The sequence below is a fragment of the Myotis brandtii genome, unplaced genomic scaffold (assembly GCF_000412655.1).
Source record: "Myotis brandtii unplaced genomic scaffold, ASM41265v1 scaffold363, whole genome shotgun sequence".
NCBI classification, from domain to species: domain Eukaryota; kingdom Metazoa; phylum Chordata; class Mammalia; order Chiroptera; family Vespertilionidae; genus Myotis; species Myotis brandtii.
This window is the reverse complement of record NW_005363938.1, coordinates 947,199-973,277: the sequence shown is the minus strand read 5'-3', so window position 1 is coordinate 973,277 and position 26,079 is coordinate 947,199. Positions and strand designations below refer to the sequence as shown.

The following is a 26,079-nucleotide window of genomic DNA, read 5'->3' as shown; positions in this document are numbered from 1 at the left end:
AAGCCTCATGTTCGCTTCCAGCTGCCTGGCTGCCGGCCGTCATCTTGGCTGACAGTTAATTTGCATAAGGATATGCTGATTAGCCAATGGGAAGGGTAGCGGTCGTACGCTAATTACCATGTTTCTCTTTTATTAGTGTAGATTTGTTTCCATTTTATTTTACTAAGAGACCTCTGAAATATCCTGGGTTTCTGAAAAGTTATTTGATTATATATATAATAAAACGAGTTTTATTTTTACTACTAATTTTGAGAAGCTTAGTTGAGATCATATATCAACTTACTTGCCTGAGTCTGATTTTTAAATTTGTTCAAAAGATATTATAATCCTACAATGAGATATCAAATCATAAGACATTTTTCACTGGGGAAGGACTCTTTCAATAGCTAAAACTTTGCACATTCATCCACAGGACTAACTCATTGAAAGGGAACGTGCAAAGAAGGAAATAAACCATACAAAATTCCCCGATAAACCCAATCCTTCAAATGAGGAATGGTATTCAACCTCTGGAACTTCATACATGCTATTCACAGACTTCAGACTCAGATAACCATGAGGTTGCAGCATTTAAGGCCAACTATAAACCAAATAAGTCCTAATTACCCATTTCCTTAAGTTGTCTAGGCTCCAGATCTCTTGGGTTCTGACCTTCTCATTTATTTTTAGGAGTATATTCTTAAAAAGAAAAAAGAAATATATAATAATACACAGTAAAATATTTTAGACTTTTCAGATTAGTTGAAAACAACTTATAGATCTACCCTCACTCCAGTAACTTTAAAGCCTCATCTCAACAACTGCCATCACACCAAGATTTCACAGACTATCCTACCACACTAGAACTGTTTCTGTTTTCACATATTCCAAAGGTCATTGTGAGACAAGTCATCATATGCATATTTGCATGTATGCTTGTTTTGTAAAAAATAGTTTCTGAATTTAGTCTATTTCTTTGTTAAATAATTGTGTTAATAATGAAAAATTTAATTTAGTAATATGGTTATGATATAGATTTCCTGGAATCAAAAAGAAAAGTAACTTAAAAGACAACTCACAGCAAGAAATTTCTTTCAACATGACAAATTAACTGTTTTATCACTTCAAAATACCAAAAGTCTTCGGTATAGTACTTATCATATACATCAAATGTCTTAAAAGAGTCTCAGCAACCATATCTACTATACTAATCTCTTCAGAACAAGTACATAAGGAGAAAAATCTGTAAATCAGTTCTCGATGACAGAGCGTTTGTTTAGGAGTTTACCAAATGGAATGACCTTGCTGGAATTCCTTCAAGCAGCCTGTGAAAATGTCAGAACGGAGTCTGTTTTGGAGGTCATAGTCCCTAGAGAGCTCTGAGTTTTGGCCTGTTTGTCTTTTCACATGCTTTAATATTTGAAAATCATTCCTTGTAGACACTGACTGATGCCCAGGGAATGCTAGGATTGTGGGAACTGGCAGTACCAACAAGAGAGACGAACTTCATGGGAAATCAGTGCCTACTACATTTGCCTTCTCAGCTCTCATCAGATAAGTTGCTCTTCAAATGTTATGAAGGCACACAGTGAGACATTAAGAAATTGCATGTCATTGTGACGTCTTTTTTTTTTTTTAAACAGTAGACTACTTTTTATTTTATTTTTTATTTTTTTATATCTTATTGATTTTTCACAGAGAGGAAGGGAGAGAGATAGAGAGCTAGAAACATCGATGAGAGAGAAACATCGATCAGCTGCCTCCTGCACACCCCCTACTGGGGATGTGCCCACAACCAAGGTACATGCCCTTGACCGGAACTGAACCTGGGACCCTTCAGTCCGCAGGCTGACGCTCTATCCACTGAGCCAAACCCGTCAGGGCCATTCTGACGTCTTTAAAAAAAAAAATAGAACTTGTGGAAAATGGCGGCAAAATTACAAGTATTATTGAAAGAAACACTAAGTTGTAAAACACCATGGCGGAAACCTGAAAAACTATATTCACTTAGTATGAATTAAAATGTTGCATTTTCAAAACACACATACTAATAAAAAAGTTATAGTGTGCTAAATATATGCCCACCCTGTCCTAAATACTTGACTTATATGAACACATTTAATCCTCATGGCAACCCAAGAAGCAGGTATTAGCATGATCCCTGTTTTGCAGATGAAGAACCGAGGCAAAGAAAAGAAATTGAATTTGTCTAAATTCACATCAGTAGTGATGTTTTAGCCAGGACCCAGACTCACACAGGGTGGCTCCAGAGTTGGTGCTCTCCATCACTGTGCCTCTTCATGGTACATTTCCATCAAGCATGTAATGCTGACTAACTGGAACATGGACTAGTGATGTGCTATTTACTATAAATGCTTTATTTCATTTAACCCCCAATAACCTATGTGGTATATCTAACATGATTCTTATTTAGAGATGAGAGACAGGATCTGTGTGGCCTGACACCACATACCTAGAGCGATAGAACAGGCTCTAGGCTTGACTCTGCAGCCCTCTTTAAAACTAGGTTTTCCTTGCGCTCAGTTATTGGTAAGAATCATCTCTAAATTAATTTTCTGTATATAGTTAAGGGAATTATTTTCAAAGATCTATGTGCCCAACAATTCAATGAGAATAGTCTAAATTTTAAATTGCCGATATTATACAAGAGGCATAAAATCTAAGAATTATTTTAAGGTAACTGAAACATGATCATTCAATAAATTTTTCTACTCTTGAATTTTTTTTAATATTTTGGGAGAACTGAATATTCTGATATGTAAACTTTTCTTTTATATAGGACCTGATGTGGTTTAAGTAGTCCAATTGATGAACTTCTTAACTGCTCTGTTGGAATCTAGGCTTCTGTCAAAGACCGTCTCCTATTTTGTGGCCATAAAGCTCAGATTTGCAGAGTGCTAATTCTAACATTTGTTAGTTCTTAAACTTAGCCTACAAAAAGCAATTGCTTTTCTTGTTATATCTTTATTAAACAGAGAGGCCATATGTCAAAAATTTAAGTTGGTAAAACAGACACCCAACTATTAACATTTTCTTAATGAAAGTAATAAAATAAATGACCAAAAATTACATGAATAATTTGGGCTTAAAAAAAAAGCTAAAATACTGTCTTTAAACTGATAATCTAATGCTATTATAAAAATGTTAACACATACTTGCCAACCCTTGAAAACAATGAATAGGAAGATATGGCATATTCTAAATTAGATACATTATTTTTTAGGATAACACAATTTTAGTCAATTTCTCTTTTCTTTTCAATATGGGGGAATGTCTGACTAATTGAGTGAGCTGGCATGTATGTTTAATAATATATCTGTGAGGAATGTATTAAATAGCGACATTACTAATTCCTACCTATGGAAAATTCCATCGGTTAACTGAGATGGAAGTTACCTTCTATTCTTTCTGTTTCTGCTGCCCAATGGATAGCACAAGGCAAGTGATAATGCGATATAAGAACACATGATGCAATGAGGGAGGGCAGCCAGAGAAAGACACATGGGCTGAAAGCTACCACACGGGTATTACAATAAGCATACCATAACACAGAGAGCTTCTGAGACTTACCCATGCTCACAGACTGAGTCAGCAGAGGAGACTGGAGTCCTGACTCCCAAAAGACTATACTTCCTGTTAATAATAGTGAGGGCAGCAGGTGAGGGTAGCCAACAATATGGATTATTTAAAGGAGTTAGAAAAACATTGACTATGATATTTACTAATTAGTCTGGGTGATTATTAACTACAAATCCAAGAGAAAATTCCAATACATTTGTTATTTCAACATATTTGTCTTATTGCTTTCTGTCACAATAATACTTTATTACTGATGTCTTAAAATAAAATAACAAAGGAAGAAAAATAATCATGGATCACTTTTCCCCCAGTACATGCCCTGTATCTATCCTTTCTCTTCCTTTTTAGCTAGAAAGAGGTGATTTGGGTTGGGTTAGATGGCTGCCATAAGTAAAAAATAGCACTAACTTAATTTTAACAAAGTCTCTTGGCTCAGCACAAGGTCTGATTCAATTATTCAACTATAAATTAATTATTCAATTCCAAGTAGCCCTAAAAGGTCTAAGGAGCTAGGGGATTATAGTTGAGTAATATTTATTAACTAATCATTTATATTTTATATGTTACCTTTTAAAATTGCTTCCTGAGAAACAGGAAACTGGTAACTCTAGAAAAGCTTTGTATAAATTTCAGGCAAACATTTTTATAAGTTTAAGATAATTTTGTCTCATGTTGATTAAACTGCTAATTATTATGTTCTAAATCTTACTTTTAATATAAATGTTAATTGCTGACTTTCTAAGGATATTTCTGCAAGAGGACACAGTTTAAAGACTGAATAAGTAACTCAAAATGAGGCTTCAGGGTGTTACATAACTGGGGTCTATGGTCTTGCTGATGCACTTTTGAAGCTGTAAGCTTCATCTACCCTCTCAGCAATAACCAAAACACACCAATGTTAGTTTCTGAACATGCCAGCTACAAATGGCAGGCTGTAAATTAATGCCCACCCTCCTCTCTCTCTCATCACACACACACACACACACACTGCTTGGGTGTGTTCAGCAATGCATTGAAGCAAACTAAATCCTAAGTAATAGCAAAACTACCTACATAAGAAACCCAGAGTAGACGAGAGAAGGTGGACAGGGTTACAGGTACTTATTTACATTGTGAAATAAAACATGCTATTTAATAGCAGTCTTTATAAAGCCCATTTTGAAAGGCAGCACCTCACCTTTAAGCTACTTATATGGCTTTTTTCCTTCGGAAAGGTTCAATAGATTGTCACTAACAAAAACAGTACGAGAGCTGCCACAATTAATCGAGAACTTCATTTGCAGTTGTCAGGAGGCTCATAGTTGGCTTTTAAACTTTATACTTGTGGTTAGTATAAGTCCTTAAGCCTAATTTTCAAAAAATTATTCAAAACTAACTATATAAAATATTTAAATATACTTATCTTCTAAGTGTAAATATTCTTAAGTAACTCCTGAAAACAGAAAAAGAAATCATCTAAATGTATCAGAATATTTATTAATATCTTTGAGAATCACTTTAAATATTCAAGATCCTAAATATGTTAACAGTAAAGCAAACGACAAGACAATTATATAGAAAATTATTCATTTCTATTACCTCCAGTTGTAGAAAGGGAAAGCAAGAATCCATAGTTCCCTGTCTTGGCTTTTTAGTCTCTAATTATTTCTCTCCCATTTATGACACTACTAGAGGCCTGGTGCACAAATTCATGCACAGATGGGGTCCCTCGGCCTGGCCAGTGGTCAGGGTTGATGGGGTGGGGAGGGTGTTGCAGCCTGCTGGGGGAGGGACTGCAGGAGGTTGGCCCCAGCAGCAAGCTAAGGCAAGGCCGATTCCACAAGGAATCGGGCTCCTTCTTCCCTCCTGTCTGGGTCCAGGGTGTGGGTGAACCAGATTCGGGGCTGTCAGGGCCCCGGCAGCAAGGTCTGGGTCAGTGCACGTCATAGCTACCGCTGGTCGTCCAGTCATTCCGGTCGTTGGGTGGTAACGGTCACTTAGGCTTTTATATATGTATAGATGAGAATTTTATGCCTGGCTGTCTGCTCCAGAGAAAAATAGGTATATCCTCTCTTTCCCTCACCAATCTCCATTAGGCCATACCAGCTCCTGTACATTCTAAGGAACAGGCTTGTGCTCAAGACAAATGCTCATCACCTGTGGACTGCCTGTAAGCCTAACAGGTTAATGAGGAGTGGGGAATTGTTCTCATAGTAAAACCAAAAGAAAAGACCCACTGTAAACATGTCATTTATTTCCTATGGTACAAGGCAGGAAGGTTTTTTGGCTGGGTGAGGCAAAGTTCATCTGACTGTTTGCAAATGTATTAATCCCGTATTGGAGCCACCATGTATTTTCTTGTGCAACACACTTTTGAATAAATTATTTTCTTTCTACTAAGAACAAGAGATGGTCTAAAATTATTCAGTGTAATACATTTAATGGATGAAAATCTTAAGAAAAAAAAATTTCAACATGGGACTAAAGTTCAAAAATCTAACAACTGTAGTAACTAGTAATAACAAAGTTTAAAGTAAGAATAACAAACAGTCTCTCCTCTTCACTGAGGCCTATAACATGCTATTTCATAATAATACAGCTTTAAAAAGCCGGTTAATTTAGGGAGAGGAAGGTGGCAGATGCTTATTTTCCACGTACTTGACACTACTGACAGCTGGCCTGTGGTATATCTGTGGCCATGTTAACATGATTGAACCTCATCTTCAGAGACATACCAAAAAGTACTGAAATATCACACAGCTTTATAAAAGGGGAATCTATATCCTCTTACTATATGATACTGCTGGCCATGACTTAAAAGCTTAATTCATCAACCAGCATAGATTAGTCTTGCAAATGGCCTCATGAATGAAAAGCTGCTTCTTCATGGTCTCATCTAGGTGTGGATCCTGGCAAAGGAGCCGCAGCTTTTTCAGGTATATTGTCTTCATCAACTTTGCCTTTCCCTCCTTTTATAAAGCTACACTCAATCTATAGCACCTGAGCTTTTCCTAGCCTATCTAATAAAAGGGCAATATGCAAATTAACCATCACTCCATCACAAAGCTTGCGGCGCCCAGTCCTCTCAGCCCTGCCGGAGTCCCCCAGTCCCGGGGGGGGGGGCACTGAGAGTGGGCAGTGTGAGCGTTCCGCGCCCAGCTGTGGATGGGCCTCTGGCCAGGCTGGGGCGGGGATGGGCCTCTGGGCCACAGAGAGCCTCTGGGCAGTGGGCACGGAGCGGCCAGGTCCTGCAGAGAGCTACTGGCACACGGATTCATGTGCAGGGCTACTAGTTTAAACAATAAAAAAAACTAACTGTCCCCCTGACTGATTTCCCTCATCTAAAGGAATGTTAACACATTGCGGACCAGTAATTTTATTGCTAGCTTTACCCAGTGGCCAGATAAGTTTCTATTGAGTGAAGACAAAAACGTTTTACATAAATGTTAAAGGCACGCTTTCAAATTAAATACCCATTGCATTTTGAAGTTATTTATTACATGTTCTTACAAGCTAATATCTTTTAAAGTATGATTGGTCACAAATCTTAGAACAGAAAACATGAGAATTCTCATGATCCGTCCGCAATGTGTTATTACTAAAACATGAAAATGAGTCTAATGTGTATAAAATGTCAAAACAAAGTTCAACATCCATGTGTATGCACTGTTTTAGTAAAGGTACATTATTTATGCATTTCTGTATATCCACTTTCTTTTATGAAGGACTCACTTGTTGGTAAGAGTTAACTGCCTAAATGGTTGCCTTACTTTTGAAGTGCCACTAACTAGAATTATTTTGGCCACGTTCAAGGGTAAAGGAAACCCTAGCTTATCTTTACTAAACATCTTTCATGTTTAGTCCAGTAGTGGGAATATTCTGCCACTCCACTACCACTGCCAACATAAATATTAATAAAAAATAAGGGGAGATCCTGGAATCATTACTTAAATGTCAAGTTCAAGTAAAGTTTATTTATAAAATTTTTGGTGACATAATCCTTCTACACACTAAGCCCAAATTGAAATGTCGTCATTTTTCCCCAACAGAAAAGAAAATAATTCTAACAAGTGAAATTCAAATACTTAGGAATAACAATAAAATACAACCATCAAGAAAATATCTAAATCTGATTATTTCAAAATATTTTAACCATATTTTGTATTAATTAATTTTTAGGCTAATACCTACATTTTGAATATGATATGATTTAAACAGGCATTAAGACCTAAAAAGTGAAGAATAAACTTGAAAAATTCATTAAGGTAAAAAAGTTATGGTTCTCCCATCTATATGTATTTATGTGGTTCTACAGTACTTACCTAACTGCAATAAAAACTTAGATTTCCGATAGCTGTACAAGGATTCCATTTATGCTTTGTAATATATACACAAATTAGGCTAATGTATCATAAACCTAAAATTAGTGTATGCCTAAATATAAGATAAGGATTTTAACTTCCTGAAGTCAGTTGTTAGAAAAAAAAAGATTCTCTCATATTTGAGTCCTTACACAGTATCTCATATTCTAAGATGCTCTTTCATTTACTTAATATTAAACAAAAAAGTATTTGAGAAAAATGCATTAGCTATGGAAAACAGTATGGAGGTTCCTAAAAAATTATGAAGAGAGTAAAACATTTATTCATAAAGGTATATGTACCCCTATGTTCATTGCAGTATTATTCATTGTAGCATATTTCAACACATGGAAACAACTGAAGTGTCCTATAGATGATTGAATAAAGAAGATGTGGTACATATATACAATGTGATAATACTCAGCCATAAGAAAAGATGAAACACTGCCATTTGTAACAACATGGATTGATCTTGAGACTATCATGCAAAGCAAAGTCTGACAAAAAAAAGTCAAGAACCACATGATTTCACTCATATGTGAGATATAAAACTGAAAGTAACAAATGAACAAACAAAAACTCATAGACACAGACAGCAGTATGGTGCTTATCAGAGAGAAAGCGGACTGGGGGAGAGGTAGTTAAGGGGGTCAAATATAAGGTGATGCAAGGAGATCTGACTTTGGATGGTAAACACACAATGCAATATACAGATGATGTGTCACAGAATTGTACATGTGAAACCTATACATTTTTATTAACCAACTAGAGGTCTGGTGCATGAAATTTGTGCACTTGTCGGGGGGGGGAAGGTGTCCTTCAGCCGGGCCTGCGCCCCCAGCAGTTGGGGAATGTCTGACTGCTGCGGAGGCAGGAGAGGCTCCCACCACTGCCACTGTGCTTGCCAGCCATGAGCCTGGCTTCTGGATGAGTGGCACTCCCACTGTGGGAGCGCACTGACCACCAGGGGGCAGCTCCTGCATTGAGCGTCTGCCTCCTGGTGGTTAGTGCGAGTCATAGTGACTGATCATTCTGCCATTCAGACGATTTGCATATTAGCCTTTTATTATATAGATGTCACCCCCAACAAATTCAATTCAAAAAATGTTTTAAATAAATTTCATTAGAAGCTGGTTTTAGGACAGAAATACCTTAATAGAATAAAAAAAAAAAAGTGGGGAAAAATCAACACATTAATTATTCCTAGGTTATAACCTTAAAATTAAAGTGTTGGATGTTGTTACAAAGACTTTCAAAACTGCTTTAAAAAAAGTAATCAAATAGCATTCTCTCAGAAAAAAACACAAGTTAACAGTTGCTACTTGAGGGGAAGCAACTGGATGGCTAAGGGACAAGACTGGGAGGGTGACCTATTTTTCACTGTTTACCAATTTGTACCCTTTACTTTTTAAACTCTGTGAATGTATTACTACTAAAAAAAGGGGGGAGGGGATTAAATTCAGAAACAGAAACTATAGCCCCATGAAATGTTGTAAATCACAGATTAAAACTTGAGTAATTATGTTATCGAGATCATGAATACATAACTATAAGACACATACAAGAAAATAAAACAAAAACTGCAGCCCCACTGTTTTGTAAATGGTACCTGTGGTCTACACATAAAATCTTCAATGTCAGATCATGCATGCATTCAACAACTGCTGTAACTTAAACAAAAGAGACAGAAATGAAGATGCACCCTAGATTTTCATGCTAATTGGATGATGCAAAGAGGATAAAAACACCACAAAGATTCATGGATAGAGTTTGAGCAAGTTGGTTTTATAAAATATAAGCATGGATAAAACAATTCTTCTATATTATTGTACTGCTTCATAAAATGTGACTTGAATTATATATATGTAACTAAATTAAAAAATTAAAACTTTTACCATTTCATCAACCTCCCTAAAAGTTTATAAGGGGAGACCACCTTGTATTTGAGTTTACCTTATATTCAGGCATACATATTCAAGAGAACATTCTTATAAGATAATGTGGTGAGCTGAATCGAGTAAATCTCCAGAGTATAAACTTATTTCACACACTTCACTTCTCTCCTCTGCTACATATGACCATCTTTTTGAGCAATTGTATATTAGGGCAATTTTATAACCAATCAACCCTCTTTTTTTTGCAGATAATAATTTGAACATTATTATACTGATCCAAGTGTACTGTGTAAGTTTGATCACATTTAGTTATGTTTCAGAAAATGTGGTTATTCTCTCTCAGACACTAAGATAAAGCTAGGCCTTTAATTGATGGAAGGTTCTAAAGCCGTCATCCATCCATCATCCACAGCTTCATGAAGGCTTTGAGAGCACCTTAGCCAAAATATTGCTGTATACCAATTAAACTGCCCAAGGGTTGTGCCTAACAAGTATCAGATACAAGTATCAGATATCGTATTGAAGGGAGAACAAGTTATACTCCAAAGACATATATTAGTAGCGTATATCTTTTATCCATTTTCCTGAATAAGATAAGGCCAATAATGAAAAGAATTGGGAAATACTCAGAACCCAGAAAAATAAATAACAAGGAAGTGTTCTACAGGAAACCAGTTTTATTTCTTCTGGCTTTTAAAATTAAATTAAAAAATATATTTGGGAATATAACACTCATCAGAACTGAGGAAAGCACAGTAAATCCACTTGAAATTCTTAACCCCGCACTTTTATTATGCATACTTATTTAGTGTGTTTGCAAATTTTAATAGTTTATATTTGCTAGTTTTATGTTTTAAGTATTAAGAATATGTTATATCATCTCTATTAATTTACGTTAAAAATTGGCAGTACAGTGGGGCCTTGACTTACGAGTGTCCCGACTAACAAGTTTTTCGAGATACAAGCCGTCTCTCGGCCGATTTTTTGCTTTGAGTTGCGAGCTAAAATTCGGGTTATGAGCCAGCTTCAGATACCCCACTGCTAGTTGGCGCAGCGAAGGTCACAGTGAACGCCACAACATCAGCTCAGCATCACGTGTCTCACTCGTTCACTTTTGATTTGACATACGAGTAATTTGAGTTACGAGCTCCGTCACGGAACGAATTAAACTCGTAAGTCAAGGCCCACTGTATTGTGTTTTTGGAAACTCTGAGATGTCTCTGTTATCAATGAAAATTTCCTGAACAGATAACAAATTAATAGAAAATATTCATTTTGTATCCAATGATGAACCAGCCAAAGACTGAAAATATGGCCATATCTAACACTCATTAAAATAAAAATACTCAAATAAAACATTCTTGTTTTCTTAGTGATCATTAAGATAGCACAAATTTTGCCAATTCTGAAATTAAGGTGCAACACATTGAAGATGGGGAAATTGGGAGGAGAACCCATTTAATTCCACAAATCTATCTTCCCTGGAATCAGCACAGAAAGCCAATTTCCAATACCATTCTAGCATGAAATCTTCTGCTGGTGCTAAAATGGTTGCATTTAAAGCTCATTTCCAAAGAGAATGCTGCTGCTAAAGATAATGAGGAAATAATGGAAGAACTGGATGGAAAGTGAAATTCTGCCTGTTACTCAAAACAAAGAAGTACCCCTATGAGGTTCTCTCCTGTGTGACAAACTGCCAAATGTAACTGGCAACAGCAACAACAAAATTACTACCAAAGAGAAATAAACTGGGCTCACAAAGTCTAAATCAAATCAAAGTCCCCACTGCACATGCTGAAGAACTCACCATTCTTCCGTTCGTTCAGAGGGGGTAAGTACTGACTGGACTGCAAGGAGAGTTCCTGGAATTCGTGGGCAACAGCTTCACTTTGAGGACTTGGAGCAAGATGGGCTAAAGGGCCCAATTCATCCTCAGTGTCTAGTGCCCCTGTGTGATCCATTGTGTTCCAGCCACTGGCAACGGGGAGTTCGAGACACCTCTTAAATGTGGTCGGTTGAAGAGACTGTCAAAATAAAGAATGTGTAAGTATGTGGTACATTTATTTTTCTTCAATTTGCACAAAAGTATTAAAATGGGATCCCTTAGTACTAGTTCAGTTTCCCTGCTATGCGGCAGTTGCCCTCTCTGGACCTCAGGTTCTTGTACAACACACAGGAACAATATATTTCCCATCTAACAACTAGGTAAATAAAAGCTGCAAGTATTCTATATGATATTTTGGACAGTTTAAAGAAAAGTTATAGTTACTGGTGTCATTACTTAAATATTTTAATGCAACCTAAAATGAGACAAAGTCAACTGAAGCTGATGAAAATAAAAAAGCAGTCTGGCTTGAAAATCTATTTTAACGGCTACAAATTAACCTGATTGACAGAGAAATAAATAATTGAAGCACCAAAGACACAATAAAAACCCTAAATATGTGACACTGGCTTAGGAACTGAGCGGTGGGCAGCAAAAACAAACTGTTACTGAAAGCTAGAAGGATGGCGGTCCATGTCATTCAGTGGCAAAACATTTGATAAAACTGTTGCCTGCTTAGTAGCGTTTTATACCACAGTTTGTTTACTCATTCATCTATAGGTGGACACTGAATTGTTTACAGTTTTTACCTATTAGAAAATAAAGATGCTATGAACATTCCTATACAAGTATTATTATTTTTTTTTTTGTGAGAGAGAGAGAGAGAGAGAGAGAGAGAGAGAGAGAGAGAGAGAGAAAGAGAGAGAGAAAGGAAGGGATAAAGAGAGAGAAACATTGATGTGAGGGACACCTCGACTGGTTGCCTCCTGCACACGCCCTGGTCAGGGCCAGGAATCGAGTTGCAACAGAGGTATGTGCCCTTGACCGAAACTGAACCCAGAAGGAACCCTTCAGCCCAAGGGGCGATGCACTATCCACTGAGCCAAAACTGCTAGAGCTCTTGTACAAGCATTTATATGGATACATGCTTTCACTTCTCTTGGCCAAATACCTAGGAATGAAAGGGCTAAATCATGTGGCAGCTGCATGTTCAGATTTTAAAGAAACTGACAACCTGTTTTTTAAAGTGGTTGTGCCATTTTACATTCTTACCAGCAGTGAATGAGAGTTCTACTTTCTAACCAACACTTGATTATGATCAATCTTTTATTTGTTATTTTATTTTCATATTTAAAATTAGATGGTTTATTTTCTTATCATATTGAAAGTTCTTTATCTATCCTGAACAAAAGTCCTTTATCAGGTATGTAATTTGCAAATATTTTCTCCAAGTCAATGCCTTATTTTACTATACTCTTAATAGTGTTTTGTAAAGAACAGATGCTTTGAATTTGATGAAGTCCAATTTATCAATTTTTTCCTTTATGAAACATGTTTTTAGTGTTGAAGCTAGGAAATCTTTGATTAACCCAAGGTCACAAAGATTAGCTCGTGTTTTCTTTTAGATATTTTATAGTTTTTGTTTTACATTTAAGTCTATGATCCACTTTGGGTTAATTTTTATATATGTTGTGATATCTGAATCAAAGTTTTCTGGTTTTCTTTTTTGGCATAAGGACATCTGATTGTTTCAGCACCATTTGTAGAAAAGGTAATCTTTTCTTCACTAAATTGCCTTGGCACCTTTGTTGCAAGTCAACTGACCATGTATATGTGGATCGATTTCTTGACTCTATATTTAGTTCCCAGAAAGGAGAGAACCACAAAAGAGGAACCCCTAAATTCTGTGTATAAACTCTGCCCAAGCCTCTGGTTGACCCCTAAATTATGCACATACAGGGCAGACTCCCAACAGCCCAACTAAGGCAAAAAAAATATAACCGAGATTTCATAGAAAAGACGGTGTTTGCAAAAGCGAATTCAGCAAAGTTAACTGTGTGTTAAAATATAGCAATACTCCTGAGAGGGAACCTTACAGAATCCAGAGTTTCTTATAACTACGCATCCAGAATTCCACATCCAACAAAAATACCCTTTTTAAGTGAAGGCAAAATTGTCACCAGCAAACACATGCTACAAGTAATGCTAAAAGAATTTCTTCAGGCTGAAGGGCAGTGTTACCATATAGAAACTTGAATATTAGGAATGAAAAACATCAGAAACAGTAAACATGTAGATAAATACAAAAGATTATTTTTTCCTCTTCATTTCTTTAATATTATGATTCAAATAAAATTATGCACTGTTATGGGGTTTACAATGATATATATGTAGTATAGATTTGTTTTTGTTCCCCTATTTTTTTCTAACTTAACTCCTGGTTTGATTACTCGAATGTTCTTATATTTCAAAAGACTGTGTAAATTCATAGAATAGCAATATTTTAACTGAAAGGTATCTTAGAACCAAGGTCTAGTATAAGTGATTCTTAACCTTCCTCACAATATCATAATCATTTGAGGGGAAAAAAAATCCCCGATGGACTAGGGCAAGGAGGAGGATCTATAGAAATTTTGATACAATTGGTCTTGATAGAGTGATTCTAATGTGTAGCCAGGTTGAGATTCATTAATGTAGTAGAACCCCCTCCCCGCCCCCCCATTTTAAAGAGAATAAGTCATCTGCCCAATGAGTGGGAAGAGAAGTCAGTAGCAAACTATTACACCATGTGTGAAAAATAACAGAATATAAGTAGGTATGAAGTGCTATAGGAACCTAAGAATTAAATGCCTAATTTTATTTGGGTAAACTAGGAAAGTCTTGAAGGGTAAATAGAAGTTGGTAGGGATGGAAATTCTTCTCATCAAAGTACAGTGGTATGAACAGTTATCACCTAACAGCAACAGTTTGATGGGACCAGTGTAGAAAGGGCATGGCTTGGGGGTGGAGAGAGCAGAAGATAAGCTGGTGTGGTAAGTTAAAGCACAATTGTGAAGTAATGTGGACTCTATATAATCAGGTTGGTATTTTAGAAAGGTAATCCTGGCAGAGGTAGGTAACTAGTAAAATCTCTTGCTAAAATGCTGAAGGACTAAGTTAAGATGGTAGAAATGCAGAATAGGGAATAAATTCCAATTAACATTTAAGAGGCAAAATTTTAAGGCTTGATGACTGGCTAATTTGAAAAGGAAAATAAAGAATTGAGAGTAGTGGAGGCTTTTAGAACTGTGCAGTTGGAAAGCTGGAATGAGTAGTAGGGAAGATGAAAGTAAATTGAGAATCTACAGGCCCCTTGGAGGGAGCACTAAAAAAAATGTGGCTAGAGATATAGGGATTTAATTTTGGGCAAGATACTTAACCTCTCAAGGACTCAGTTTCCTAATTTAAAAAATGAAAATAACAAGTGAAAATAAGAAAAGGGTAGAATATTTACTACATTTCTACTAAGCTTGGCACTACGCCTCATCTTTGCGTGCCTTAATTTTCCCCTAATGACCTCTCTGTGGGTAGGTATTATTCTCATTTTACAGATGAGAAAACTAAGGCTTGGAAAAATTAAACAAATTTGAGAGATTAACATCAACTTTAGAGCCCATATTCTTTCACAATAACACAATATTTATGTGCCAAAAATGCCAATAAGTTGGAGCAAATAATTGGGAGAGACAGAAATATTTGGGGGAGAGGGGAGTCATGAGAAAGAGGAAGATAAAGCTGTGAAAAGATCCATTTATACAATTTTTTAACATCCACATTGAAGGCCCAGAGCATTAGGCACTGGGATGGGCACTGGGGTTCCACTGACAACTCAATCATATCCCTGTATCTCCTGGATGTCAAGACCATGTCAATTAGGCAATTATAACGTAACATTAGTGCTTAACAGGAGTTAGTAAAACATGCTTGCTTCGTGACAGATGAAGGAAACCCTTTCCTTGTTCCATTTTAGAAAACTCTCACAGTATAACTATCCAGAATTAAACTCTGAAGCAGAAAAAAAATGAAATCTACAGTCATAGATGTATTGAATATAAAAGAACGTTTTTGACATCAGGTAAAAGTGTTTCAAATAAACAACTTCTAAGCAGGGGTTTTCTTTGTAGCAGCTGGATTTTTATATATCACCATAAAATACATAGCAAAAATGTTATAAGAATACCAAATTCTGAGAATACACTATATAGAAAAAGTTACATAACTGTTCTATGCTTGAAGTGGCAGTTATAGTTCTAAAAATGCCAGTGAGATGATTTATTTTTTTAACTTGTTTACTGTAGATTTGTTTCAAATTAACATAACATGGAACAAATTCCATACTTAACATCTTAAAAAATGATGCATTCTTAAGTACTACAACTAATACTTAAGTAAACACTATTTCTGAAATATTCATTGTGATCCATCCATAAATAAAAATTTGAATTAGCAAAATTTAAAACACATGTGGCTTTCAAATTGCCATATAAAAAGATATAAAGAACTAGAAAATTTTATTAGTTCTCCAAGTAAAATGACCAAAACCCAAGTCTTTTAACAGCTTGAACAATTGCATTTTCTAAGTTTATTAAAAATGAATGATTCTCAGAGAGTAAGAACTGGTTGGAGAATTAATTTTAAGCTAAGATGATTTCCATATTTAGCAACTACTGGGTCAAAAAGGAACTCTAATTTTGTTGAACCACAAATTAGCATTTGATTTAAATGCTAAGAATATTTGTAAACATATTAAATGTTTTTTAATATATATTAAAAATAATATATATATATATACACACACACACACACACACACACATATATATATATTTCAGAGAGGAAGGAAGAGGGAGAGAAGGATAGAAACATCAGTGATGAGAGAGAATCATTGATTGGCTGCCTCCTGCACACCGCACACTGGGGATTGGAGCCCACAACCCGGTCATGTGCCCTTGACTGGAATTGAACTCGGGAGTCTTCAGTCCACAGGCCGATGCTCTACCCACTGAGCCAAACCAGCTAAGGCATAAATGTTTTATTTAACAGATAAAAAGTATACTGTACTCCAATTTCCCAATTCTGTAAGACAGGGAAGAAAGGAGGATGGGAAAAGGAAACAAAGACGACGGAACGAGAGAAAGGAGAAGAGAAAGGCATACTAAAAAGAGGGAAATTTGTTTTCTAACTCTTTATTCTTTTTGATATTAGGAATCACTAGAATGTAAACAAAGATATTTTGCTAAATTCAAAAGTATTGCAAAATACATGAAAAAAATCAAAGTTTAATTTACCTGCCCAAATTATTGTAACTAGTTAAGTAGCAGAGGTGGGACCATGAATCCCCTACCTTGTAATCTAGTTCTTTGGTTTCTAATTAACCAAAAGAGAAACCCTATTATCTAAGGCAACCATGCCAGGTAGTTTGATGGTAAACTGAAAAAAACTCAGTTAAAGAGGAGTCATTAAAAATGATACTCAATTTTGAAACATTTTCTTTTAAATTAGACTGCATAAATGTCCATTTATTTGCCAGTCTTCCAATGTAGGGCCATGATTTTTCTCTTTCCAGATGTGTCAGGACCTTGGCATAAACCATGACTATCTATAATTTCTAGTTTCCATTTCTTTAAAGTAGAACAAAAATTTAAAAGATTTTGAGCACAGAATGCATCAACGTTTTTATAATTTTTTACCCAATATTTTTAGTTTCTCGCCTACACTCAATTCAAAAGTATTAAGTAATATGCCTCTATGTTCCCAAACATTTAACTTTTTTTGCATTCTTATTTCATCAGTTTACATAATATTTAGTCAAACTACATAATTATGATTACTACATCTACTGGCATAAACAGATTTAGGAATAAACACAGCTGACTTTTGGTTAGCATACAACTTAGTGAGAACAGATGCATCACCAGACTTCAGTGTCATTTCCTAGCCATGACCATTCAGTATGTCCTAAGACAAGGGGATTGGAGAGAGTGGTAATCCAACAAACTGAACAAGTGGAGGATAGATAAGAGAGGTTCTTCCACAAAGCATTTTAAAGATTTATGTTGATGCCAAGGACATCTCAATTAGAAATTTGGGTCTTTTTAAAGTTTTAAAGTTTTCTGGAATCTGTTAATACAAATTACTACTTAGATATTATGTCATTACTGTCTATCTTTATGCAAATGTGTTAATACTGTACTCTAAAATAACAGTTCAGAGTACACACCAAATTAAAGTTCACATTCAGAGTTTTGTAACAGCATTCTAGTACAACTATGAACACATTTCAAACACTATTAGTTCAATATGAAATAATCTATTCTCACTGTATCATAGTCCTTCAAAATACTTGTGAATTCATCTCTATATTAAACATACTGATATCTATAATAACAAAAGCATAATATGCAAATTGACCAAACCACCGAACAACTGAACGACCATCCAGATGACCTTCCGGACAATGCCAGGGCTGAGAGGGTGGCCGAGGCAGCCGGGGCTGTGAAGGCCTACTCATGCACAAATTTTGTGCATCGGGCCTCTAGTATATCATAAAATAGCAATTTTAATCAACTGTGAAAATTGTATTAAGAGTTTTCTGTTAAGATATAATTCACATGCCAAAAATTCATCATTTTAAATTGCACAACTCAATAATTTTTAGTATGTTCACAAAATGTACAACCATTACCGTCTAATTTCAGAACATTGGTTTCACATCTAAAAATAAATCCCATATGCATTAGTAGTCATTTCCTGTTCTCTCTACTCCCAGTTCCTGGCAACCACTAATCTATGGCTTTCCTGTTCTAAATATTTTGTATCAATAGAACATACAATGGATTTGCAGATTCTGGACACTTCATATCAACAGAATCATATAATACGTGGCCTTTTGTGTATAACGCCTTTCACTTGACATGTTTTCAAGATTCATTCATGTTGTACCAGGTATAAGTATTCCCTTCCTTTTTATGGCTGAATAATATTCCATTGTGTGGATCTACCACAATTTGTTTATCCATTCTTCAGTTAACAGACTATGGATTATTTCTGCTTTTTGGCTACTATGAATAATTTGCTATGAACATTCATTTACAACTTTTTGTGTAACATATGTTTTCAATTCTCTTGGGTATTTTCATGGGAGTGAAATAACTGGGTCACATAGTAACTTTATGCTTAATTGCCTGAGGAACTATCCAACTGTTGGTCACAGTGGCTGCATCATTTTACATTCCTACCAGCAAAATATAAGGGTTCCAATTTCTCCAAATCCTCCTTAAAGAAAAAACAACAACACATAGTTATCCTAGTGGCCATGAAGTAGTAGCTCACTGTGGTTTTGATGTGCACTTTCCTAATGACTAATGATGTTGAGCATCTTTTTATATATATATATATTTATATTCATATATTCATTCTTTGGAGAAATGCCCATTTGAAAATTAGGTTATTTGGCCCTGGCAGGTGTGGCTCAGTTGGTTGTAGCGTTGTCCCATACACCAAAAGATTGTGGGTTCAATTCCCGTTCAGGGCACATACCTAGGTTGCAGGTTCAATCCCCGGTCTGGCTGGGGGGTTACAGGAGGCAGCCGATCAATATTCTCACATCTCTCTCTCTAATAAAAGAATAAGTAAGTAAGTAAGTAAGTAAGTAAATAAATATTTAGGTCATTTGTCTTTTTATTGAGTTGGAATATTTCTTTCTGTGTATGTGTGATTCTCAATATTATTAATTACTCGGGAAATGCACTTAAAACCACAATGAGATACCACTTTACACTCACCAGAATGACTATAACAAATAAGACAGTCCTGGCCAGGTGGCTCATTTGGTAGGGGCATCATCCTGTATACCAAAAGGTTGCAGGTTTAATTCACAGTCAGGGCAAGACGGGTGAGCAGCCGATCAAGGTTGCCCTCTCACATTGATGGTTCTCTCTCTCTTTCTCCTCATTTCCCTCCCTCCCTCTCTCCCTCTAAAATCAATGTAAAAGACACTTACTTATGTACAAGGGAGCTCCTATAAGACTGTTGGTTGATTCCTTAACAGAAACTTTGCAAATCAAGAGAGATCGGCACAAAATACTAAAAATGATGAAAAGTAAGGACCTACAATCAAGATTATTCTTCCTGGCAAGTGTATCATTTAGAACTGAAGGAGAGATACGTTCCAGACAAGAAAAAGCTAATGAAGATCATCACCACTAAATCAGTATTACAATATACTAGAGGCCCGGTGCACGAAATTCGTGCACAGGAGAAAGGAGTCTCTCAGCCTGGCCTGCACCCTCTCGCAATCCGGGACCAATGGCTCCTAACTGCTCACCTGCCTGCCTGCCTGATCGCCCCTAACCACTCTGCCTGCCTGCCTGATCACCCCTAACTGCTTGCCTGCCTGCCTGATTGTCCCTAACTGCTCACCTGCCTGCCTGAGTGCCCCTAACTGCTAGCCTGCCTGCCTGATCGCCCCTAACCACCTCTGCCTCGGCCACTGCCGTGACAGCTTCGTCCAGAAAGATGTCCAGCTGTCCTGTCTAATTAGCATATTATGTTTTTATTATTATAGATATTAGAGAGACATCTTTAAAAAACAAAAGATTAGAAATGCAAATAAGCAAAAAAATAAATTTTCACTGACAAAGGCAAATACTTAATAAAGTCAACTGCCCTGGCTGATTTAGCTCAGTAGATAGAGCATCAGCCTGTGGACTGAAGAGTCCCGGGTTCAATTCCTTTCAAGGGCACAGGGGGAGCCTCTGCCTCTCAGCCAGAAGCTGGGCTCATGGCTGGCGAGCACAGTGGCAGTGGTGGGAGCCTCTCCTGCCTCCACAGCAGCGCTAAGAATGTCCCTGCTTAGGCAGGGAGCAGGCCTAAGCCATCAGTCTGACATCCCCCAAAGGCTCCTGGACTGCGAGAGGGTTCAGGCTGGGCTGAGGGACTTCCCCCCTCCCCCCGAGTGCACAAATTTCATGCACTGGGCCTCTAGTATTAGATATTTGGTAATTGATATTTTAGAACATTTCACCCAAAAGCAGCAGAATATACATTCCTTTCAAGTGCACACTGAACATTTTCCAGGACATACCACATGTTAGGCCACAAAACAAACCTATATAAATTTAAGAAGACTGAAATCACATTTAGCATCTTCTCGGATCATAATGGTAGGAAGTAACTCAGCAAAGTGGAACTAGACAAAACATACCTCAACATAATAAAGTGTATATATGACAAGAAGAAAACTGAAAAAGGGGGGGGGGCTAAATAACATGCTACTAAACAATGAGATCAAGGAAGAAATCAAAACATACCTTGAGATAAATGAAAATTAAGATATAAATTTATGAGACACAGCCAAAGTAGTTCTAAGAGGGAATGGATAGCAAACATGTCTACCTCAAGAAACAAGAAAGAAATCTCAAATAAACAATCTAACCTTACACCTAAAGGAACTGGAACTAGAACAAGAACAAATAAAGCATACAGTGAGAAGAAGGAAAGAAATGGTAAAGATCAGAGTAAAAATAAACAAAATAGAGCCTAAAAAATGAACAGAAAAGATCAATGAAACCAAGAGCTGGTTCTTTGAAAAGATAAACAAAATTGAACTGTGTGTGACTGGGATAATGTGATGGAGTGGTTTCTGGCAGAGGTGAGGGTGAATTTTATTTTTTAATTGAGAGGATGTTTATTAAATCTGGGAACAGTGAAACAAGAAAGGGCCTAGGATAATAGGAGAGGGAATAGGTAGAGAAACGAGCTTAGGCTGGGCAACTCTGGCTCATTAAGAAGTCAGAGAAATGGGGGCGTTGAGAAGAGGTTTGGGGTGTTTGTCCAGGATGAACTGCTACTGTCCATTGCTGCCCTGGTTGCAAGCCGTGTGGGGTCCCTAGAGTTTAGGAGATGCAGGCCTGTGGGGGATGGAGAGGGAGAGCGAGAGGGGAAAGGTGCAGATGTGCTCCTGGGAGGAAGAACATGCTGAGATTGATTTTTAGTATTGTTTTATTATTACCTCTAAACAAATGATTGTATTAATTATGTGTAAAAAGAAAACAAATCAAAAAGATCTTTTTGAATATTTGATCCATTCTCCAATTGATATATTCTCTCTCAGCTTTTTGTCATTTGAAATATTCCCTTTATATACTCACTAGAGGTCCGATGCATGAAATTCGTGCAAGGGGCTTGGCCCCCGCCACCACGGCGACTGCCTCGGCCCCCACTGCTACCACAGCTGCCTCTGCCTCGGCCCCTGCCGCTGAAGCTTCGTCTGGAAGGTCGTCCGGGAGGACGTCCGGTCTAATTAGCATATTACACTTTTATTATTATAGATCTTAGTCAATTACTAAAATATTTAACTGAACAGAACTTGACAAATCCTTCTAAACTAATAAAAATCTTTCCTATCAATGTTAATCCATCACTCTGTACTATCCCAACTTCAGAAGTTACAAGAAGCACAACTAAGGGCAAGTCATTTAACCTCCCTAAGCCTCTTTGTAAAATGGGTATAAATAATACTTCCCTTGTGGGGTGCAAATGAAATGAGACAAAGATATCAAGTGCTTGGAATAATGCTTGGCACTAAGAAGGCATTCAGTAGTTGCTCATGGGCTTCATTTTCAGTTATAGTTGTTTCCTGGCTGATGTACTCACCTAACTGTCATAACTTTTAGCCCCTATTTCATGAGAGACCGTGTCACATAAGACCTGTGGTGCTGGAAGCTTTCTCCTTTGTTTGTCAGCCTGCTTGGGTTCAAATTCCAGCTCTGAAATTTTCTAGTTGGTGGGCAAACCACTTAAACTTTCAAAGCTGCAGAATTTTTTTTAAAAAAATGGGGGTGACAAAGGTACTTCACAGGATTAAAGGGAGCATTGAAAAAATATTAGATGTGAGGTGCACAGTAGAGTTTTGGGCACATAGAAAGTAGTCAATAAATGTTAGCAATTAGTGTTATTATTTTGTCAACAACATTCCTGGTTCTCTATTATGTGAAATAACATAAAAAGTATTTCAATTATTAATCTAAATTTTGATTTTAAGAAAACAAACCAAAAAACCTCATGCTAAACCTCATTTTTAGCTTGTCTTGACTTTCTAATTATACTTCAAACTTCCAAATAAAATAAAAAAGTTTATTCTTACCAACTGTCCTGACACACACACACAAATATTCTGATGAATAAATGATCATAGGGTTTAAAAATTTTCCTAACACAGGCATAATACAGGCTAACTCTGAAAAGAGCAGAGAGTGAAATCAATATTAATATTTTTTATTGTTTTGTCTAACACTTAGGATTTAATACGCTTTGGACTTCCAGATATTTGGCAATATAACATGGCTATACGTATAAACTAAAGTTTTCTGAAAGAAAATAACAACTCATTTTTAAAGAGAGGATACTGTTCCTATAGTCACTTCTTAAAGCTAAGTACACAAATTAATCTCAGCAGAGTACAAGAATTTCCCAAAGTGGTATGTGTGGTTTTACTTAGTAGAATCAGTAAAATAAAAGCTCTCTGTATACTTTTTATTCCTTATAACATTGCTATCTCTTTAGCTTTTTCTTAAAGTAGCCAGAGACATTCAGGATTTTGAATTTAGTCCTTGAAAGTAATTATTTAAGGGAAGGATTACAATTTCTGTGCTGGAAGTGACTAAACTAATGAAGGGGAAGGCGGCTCAGATGTGTGTTCCGCAAGCCCTTTGTTTTTCAAGCAGCATTATTTTAATTATTTCCTATAAATACATCATTGTCCTTAAGAAAAATATTTTTCAGATAAACACAAAAATCTTTAATCATCACTTGGAACATCACCTGGAAATGACCTCAGCATATTATAAACTTTGAAAACAGATTTAGTGTATGAAAGCCCATTTTTAAAAAATATATTTTTTTTATTTTTTTTTTTTTTTACAGAGAGGAAGGGAGAAGGATAGAGAGTTAGAAACATCGATGAGAGAGAAACATCGATCAGCTGCCTCCTGCACACACCCTACTGGGGATGGGCCCGCAACCAAGGTACATGCCCTTGACCGGAATCGAACCTGGGACCCTTGAGTCCGCAGGCTGACGCTCTATCCACTGAGCCAAACCGGTTAGGGCTATGAAAGCCCATTTGCTAAATAAGAAAAGCAACTATTACATGGAATTTCATTAAACAAGTTATTTTAGAAAAAAACAAGGGTTTTTATCAGATGAGTGGCAACAGAATATTTTCAGGAAATTCTGGGAGATGTGGCAAAAAAATTGCCAACTCAACAGAACTGAGGTGTTAGCCAGAAAGTGATTCCACTGACCCTCACCCACCCCTTACTGCTACCAGAAACTTCTCTGAGGCTTCCCCTCAAAGCTGCCTCCTTTGGCAGACATGACCACTCTCTTTCAATTAAACCTTGGGTAGGAATTAAGATTTCCTTCCAAATCTATGAGAGATCAGAGAGACCTGGAGCCCCAGGTATTATTCCCAAATGGAATTCTGACCATGAAGCAAAGATGGAGGGGTTGGACTGAGGGTCAGCCTGCTGGTGCCTTTACAAACACCCTTGCCAAGATGGCCTCAAGAAAGGCAGATGCAATTGCACTGGCCAACTTGAGATCGACAGTAATGAGCAGACACTCATGTCAATAAAGCGTTCTAGTTTCTTTCTCCCCTAGCACACTGCACTGTTAAAGACTTGTAACCTTAATATGGTCCTTGAAGCTACAGGTAAGTGACTCTAGAGGTGTCTTTATTTGAATTGCTAAGTGAATTCCAACAGGTACCAAAGTACAAAACAAAAGGCAGGTTTCACAGTTTTGAACAAGCCTACCCCATGCACAACAACAAAGTATTCAAAAAGCACACAGGAAAAATTATAATAGGAAAAACTGTAGAAGTTAAAAATATACATATATTTACGAAGGAAAAAAATGAAAACAATCTATTGCCTATCAGGTTAAGTAAGTACTGGTACATTCATTCCACTGATATTATCCTATCATTGAAAACAAAACAAAAACTTGGATAGATCTATATGTACCGAAAAAGGAAAATGTCCATGATATATAACTAAGCAGAATGGGTTATGTGTGTATATAACACATACATAGAGAGAGCAAGAGAAAGAATGAGACAGGTAAGGACAGCAGCAGGTAGGCTGGCAGATGAGAGTAGGCAGGGAGAGTATGTGCAAGGCAGGCTAAAAGCTAAAGAAACAGAGAGAAAGTGAGAGGAAAACAAACAGATAGGAGAGATAGGTAGGACACAGAGAGGAAGAAGAAATGGGCAGGAGGCAGCAGATAGAAACCAACAGATACACAAGGACAGACACGGAAGGGTACACTCCGAAATGGCTATCACTCTGAATGTCCCGTACAATAGACACTAGCCACATGTGTCTGTTTAAATTTAAATTAATTAAAATTAAATACCATTTAAAATTCCGTTCTGCAATCGCACTCGTCACCTTCCAAGCGCTCCATAGCCACATGTGGTTAACGGCTACTGTATTGGCAGCACAGAACATTTCCATCACTGCAGAAAGTTCTGCTGGGTAGTGCTGTTTTATACCCTTTGGTATTGTGTAAACTTTTTGTACTTTTATAGTTTGCAAAGAGAATAAAGACATTTCCAATTTGAAAAACATAGTTTTTGTTTTACTCTCCCTCCCCATTATGCATCTCTTTAACAGTTCTTTTTCAAACATCGCAGAAGCACCAGAGGGCTTAATGACCTGTATATTGCCAATTTTCTCTAAGTTATTTGATCATTACTAATTCAGTTCTACTTAATAAGAGTTCAAATGCCACCAAAACAAGGAAGATGACATACATTTGGAGCATCGTGACATCGCTCTTGTTCTCTAAAATCAAAGAAAGGTCATGTTACTCATTCTTAGTAGGAGCAAGCACAGTTGATAGAAACTCCCTGCAGTTTAGACAAACATTTTAAAGTGAACCTTTTTTTTCCCAAAAGAATAATAGCATTTAAAAATAGCATTCATTTTTTTATGACTCAATTCAGTGCAAAGTGGGGGGAGTAAACCTCAAGGGTTTTTTTTAAAAAGTGTCACATTAACTAAAAAAAGAAAATGGCCATTTTTAAATGAAGACTGTAACACCAAAGCAATGAATGGGTTTCTAAAGGCTTTCTCAGGTGATACAAGATTGAAGCATCTGGTGAGGTTTCTAGAGGGTAAATAACATTTTAAGGAAAAGTAACAGAAAGGTCTCCAGAAAAAATCCCATAAAGCATATATACAAGTTGATAGGGAATGCACAAATACTAATATTTTGAGACTCTTAGTCCCCTTGGGAAAAAACCATTGGTTGGTGTTAAAAGATCACAGCCCAGTCCCTACTGCTATCCCCACCAGCATCCAGGGACCCACTAGGCCCACAGGCACACACATTTA

At 36.7% G+C, this 26,079-nt stretch overlaps 1 protein-coding gene across 4 annotated transcripts in view; it reads right to left on the bottom strand.

The window, feature by feature from the left end:
* The window catches only part of MKL2 (MKL/myocardin-like 2), a 184,178-nt gene that overhangs the window by 119,718 nt on the left and 38,381 nt on the right, over nt 1-26,079 (bottom strand). For 2 of the 4 annotated variants that reach the window (XR_001363247.1, XM_005871974.2), the window contains 2 exons: nt 11,622-11,838; nt 3,571-3,633 (listed from right to left, as the gene is read on the bottom strand). Coding sequence is in view for 3 of the 4 variants with exons in the window: in XM_005871974.2 (XP_005872036.1) it covers nt 3,571-3,633; nt 11,622-11,775 (217 nt within the window). In the remaining variant the exon portion in view is untranslated. Of the gene's footprint in view, nt 1-3,570; nt 3,634-11,621; nt 11,839-25,496; nt 25,528-26,079 lie in introns of those variants that run through there. The other 2 variants (XM_005871973.2, XM_014544399.1) reach the window with 2 other exon arrangements.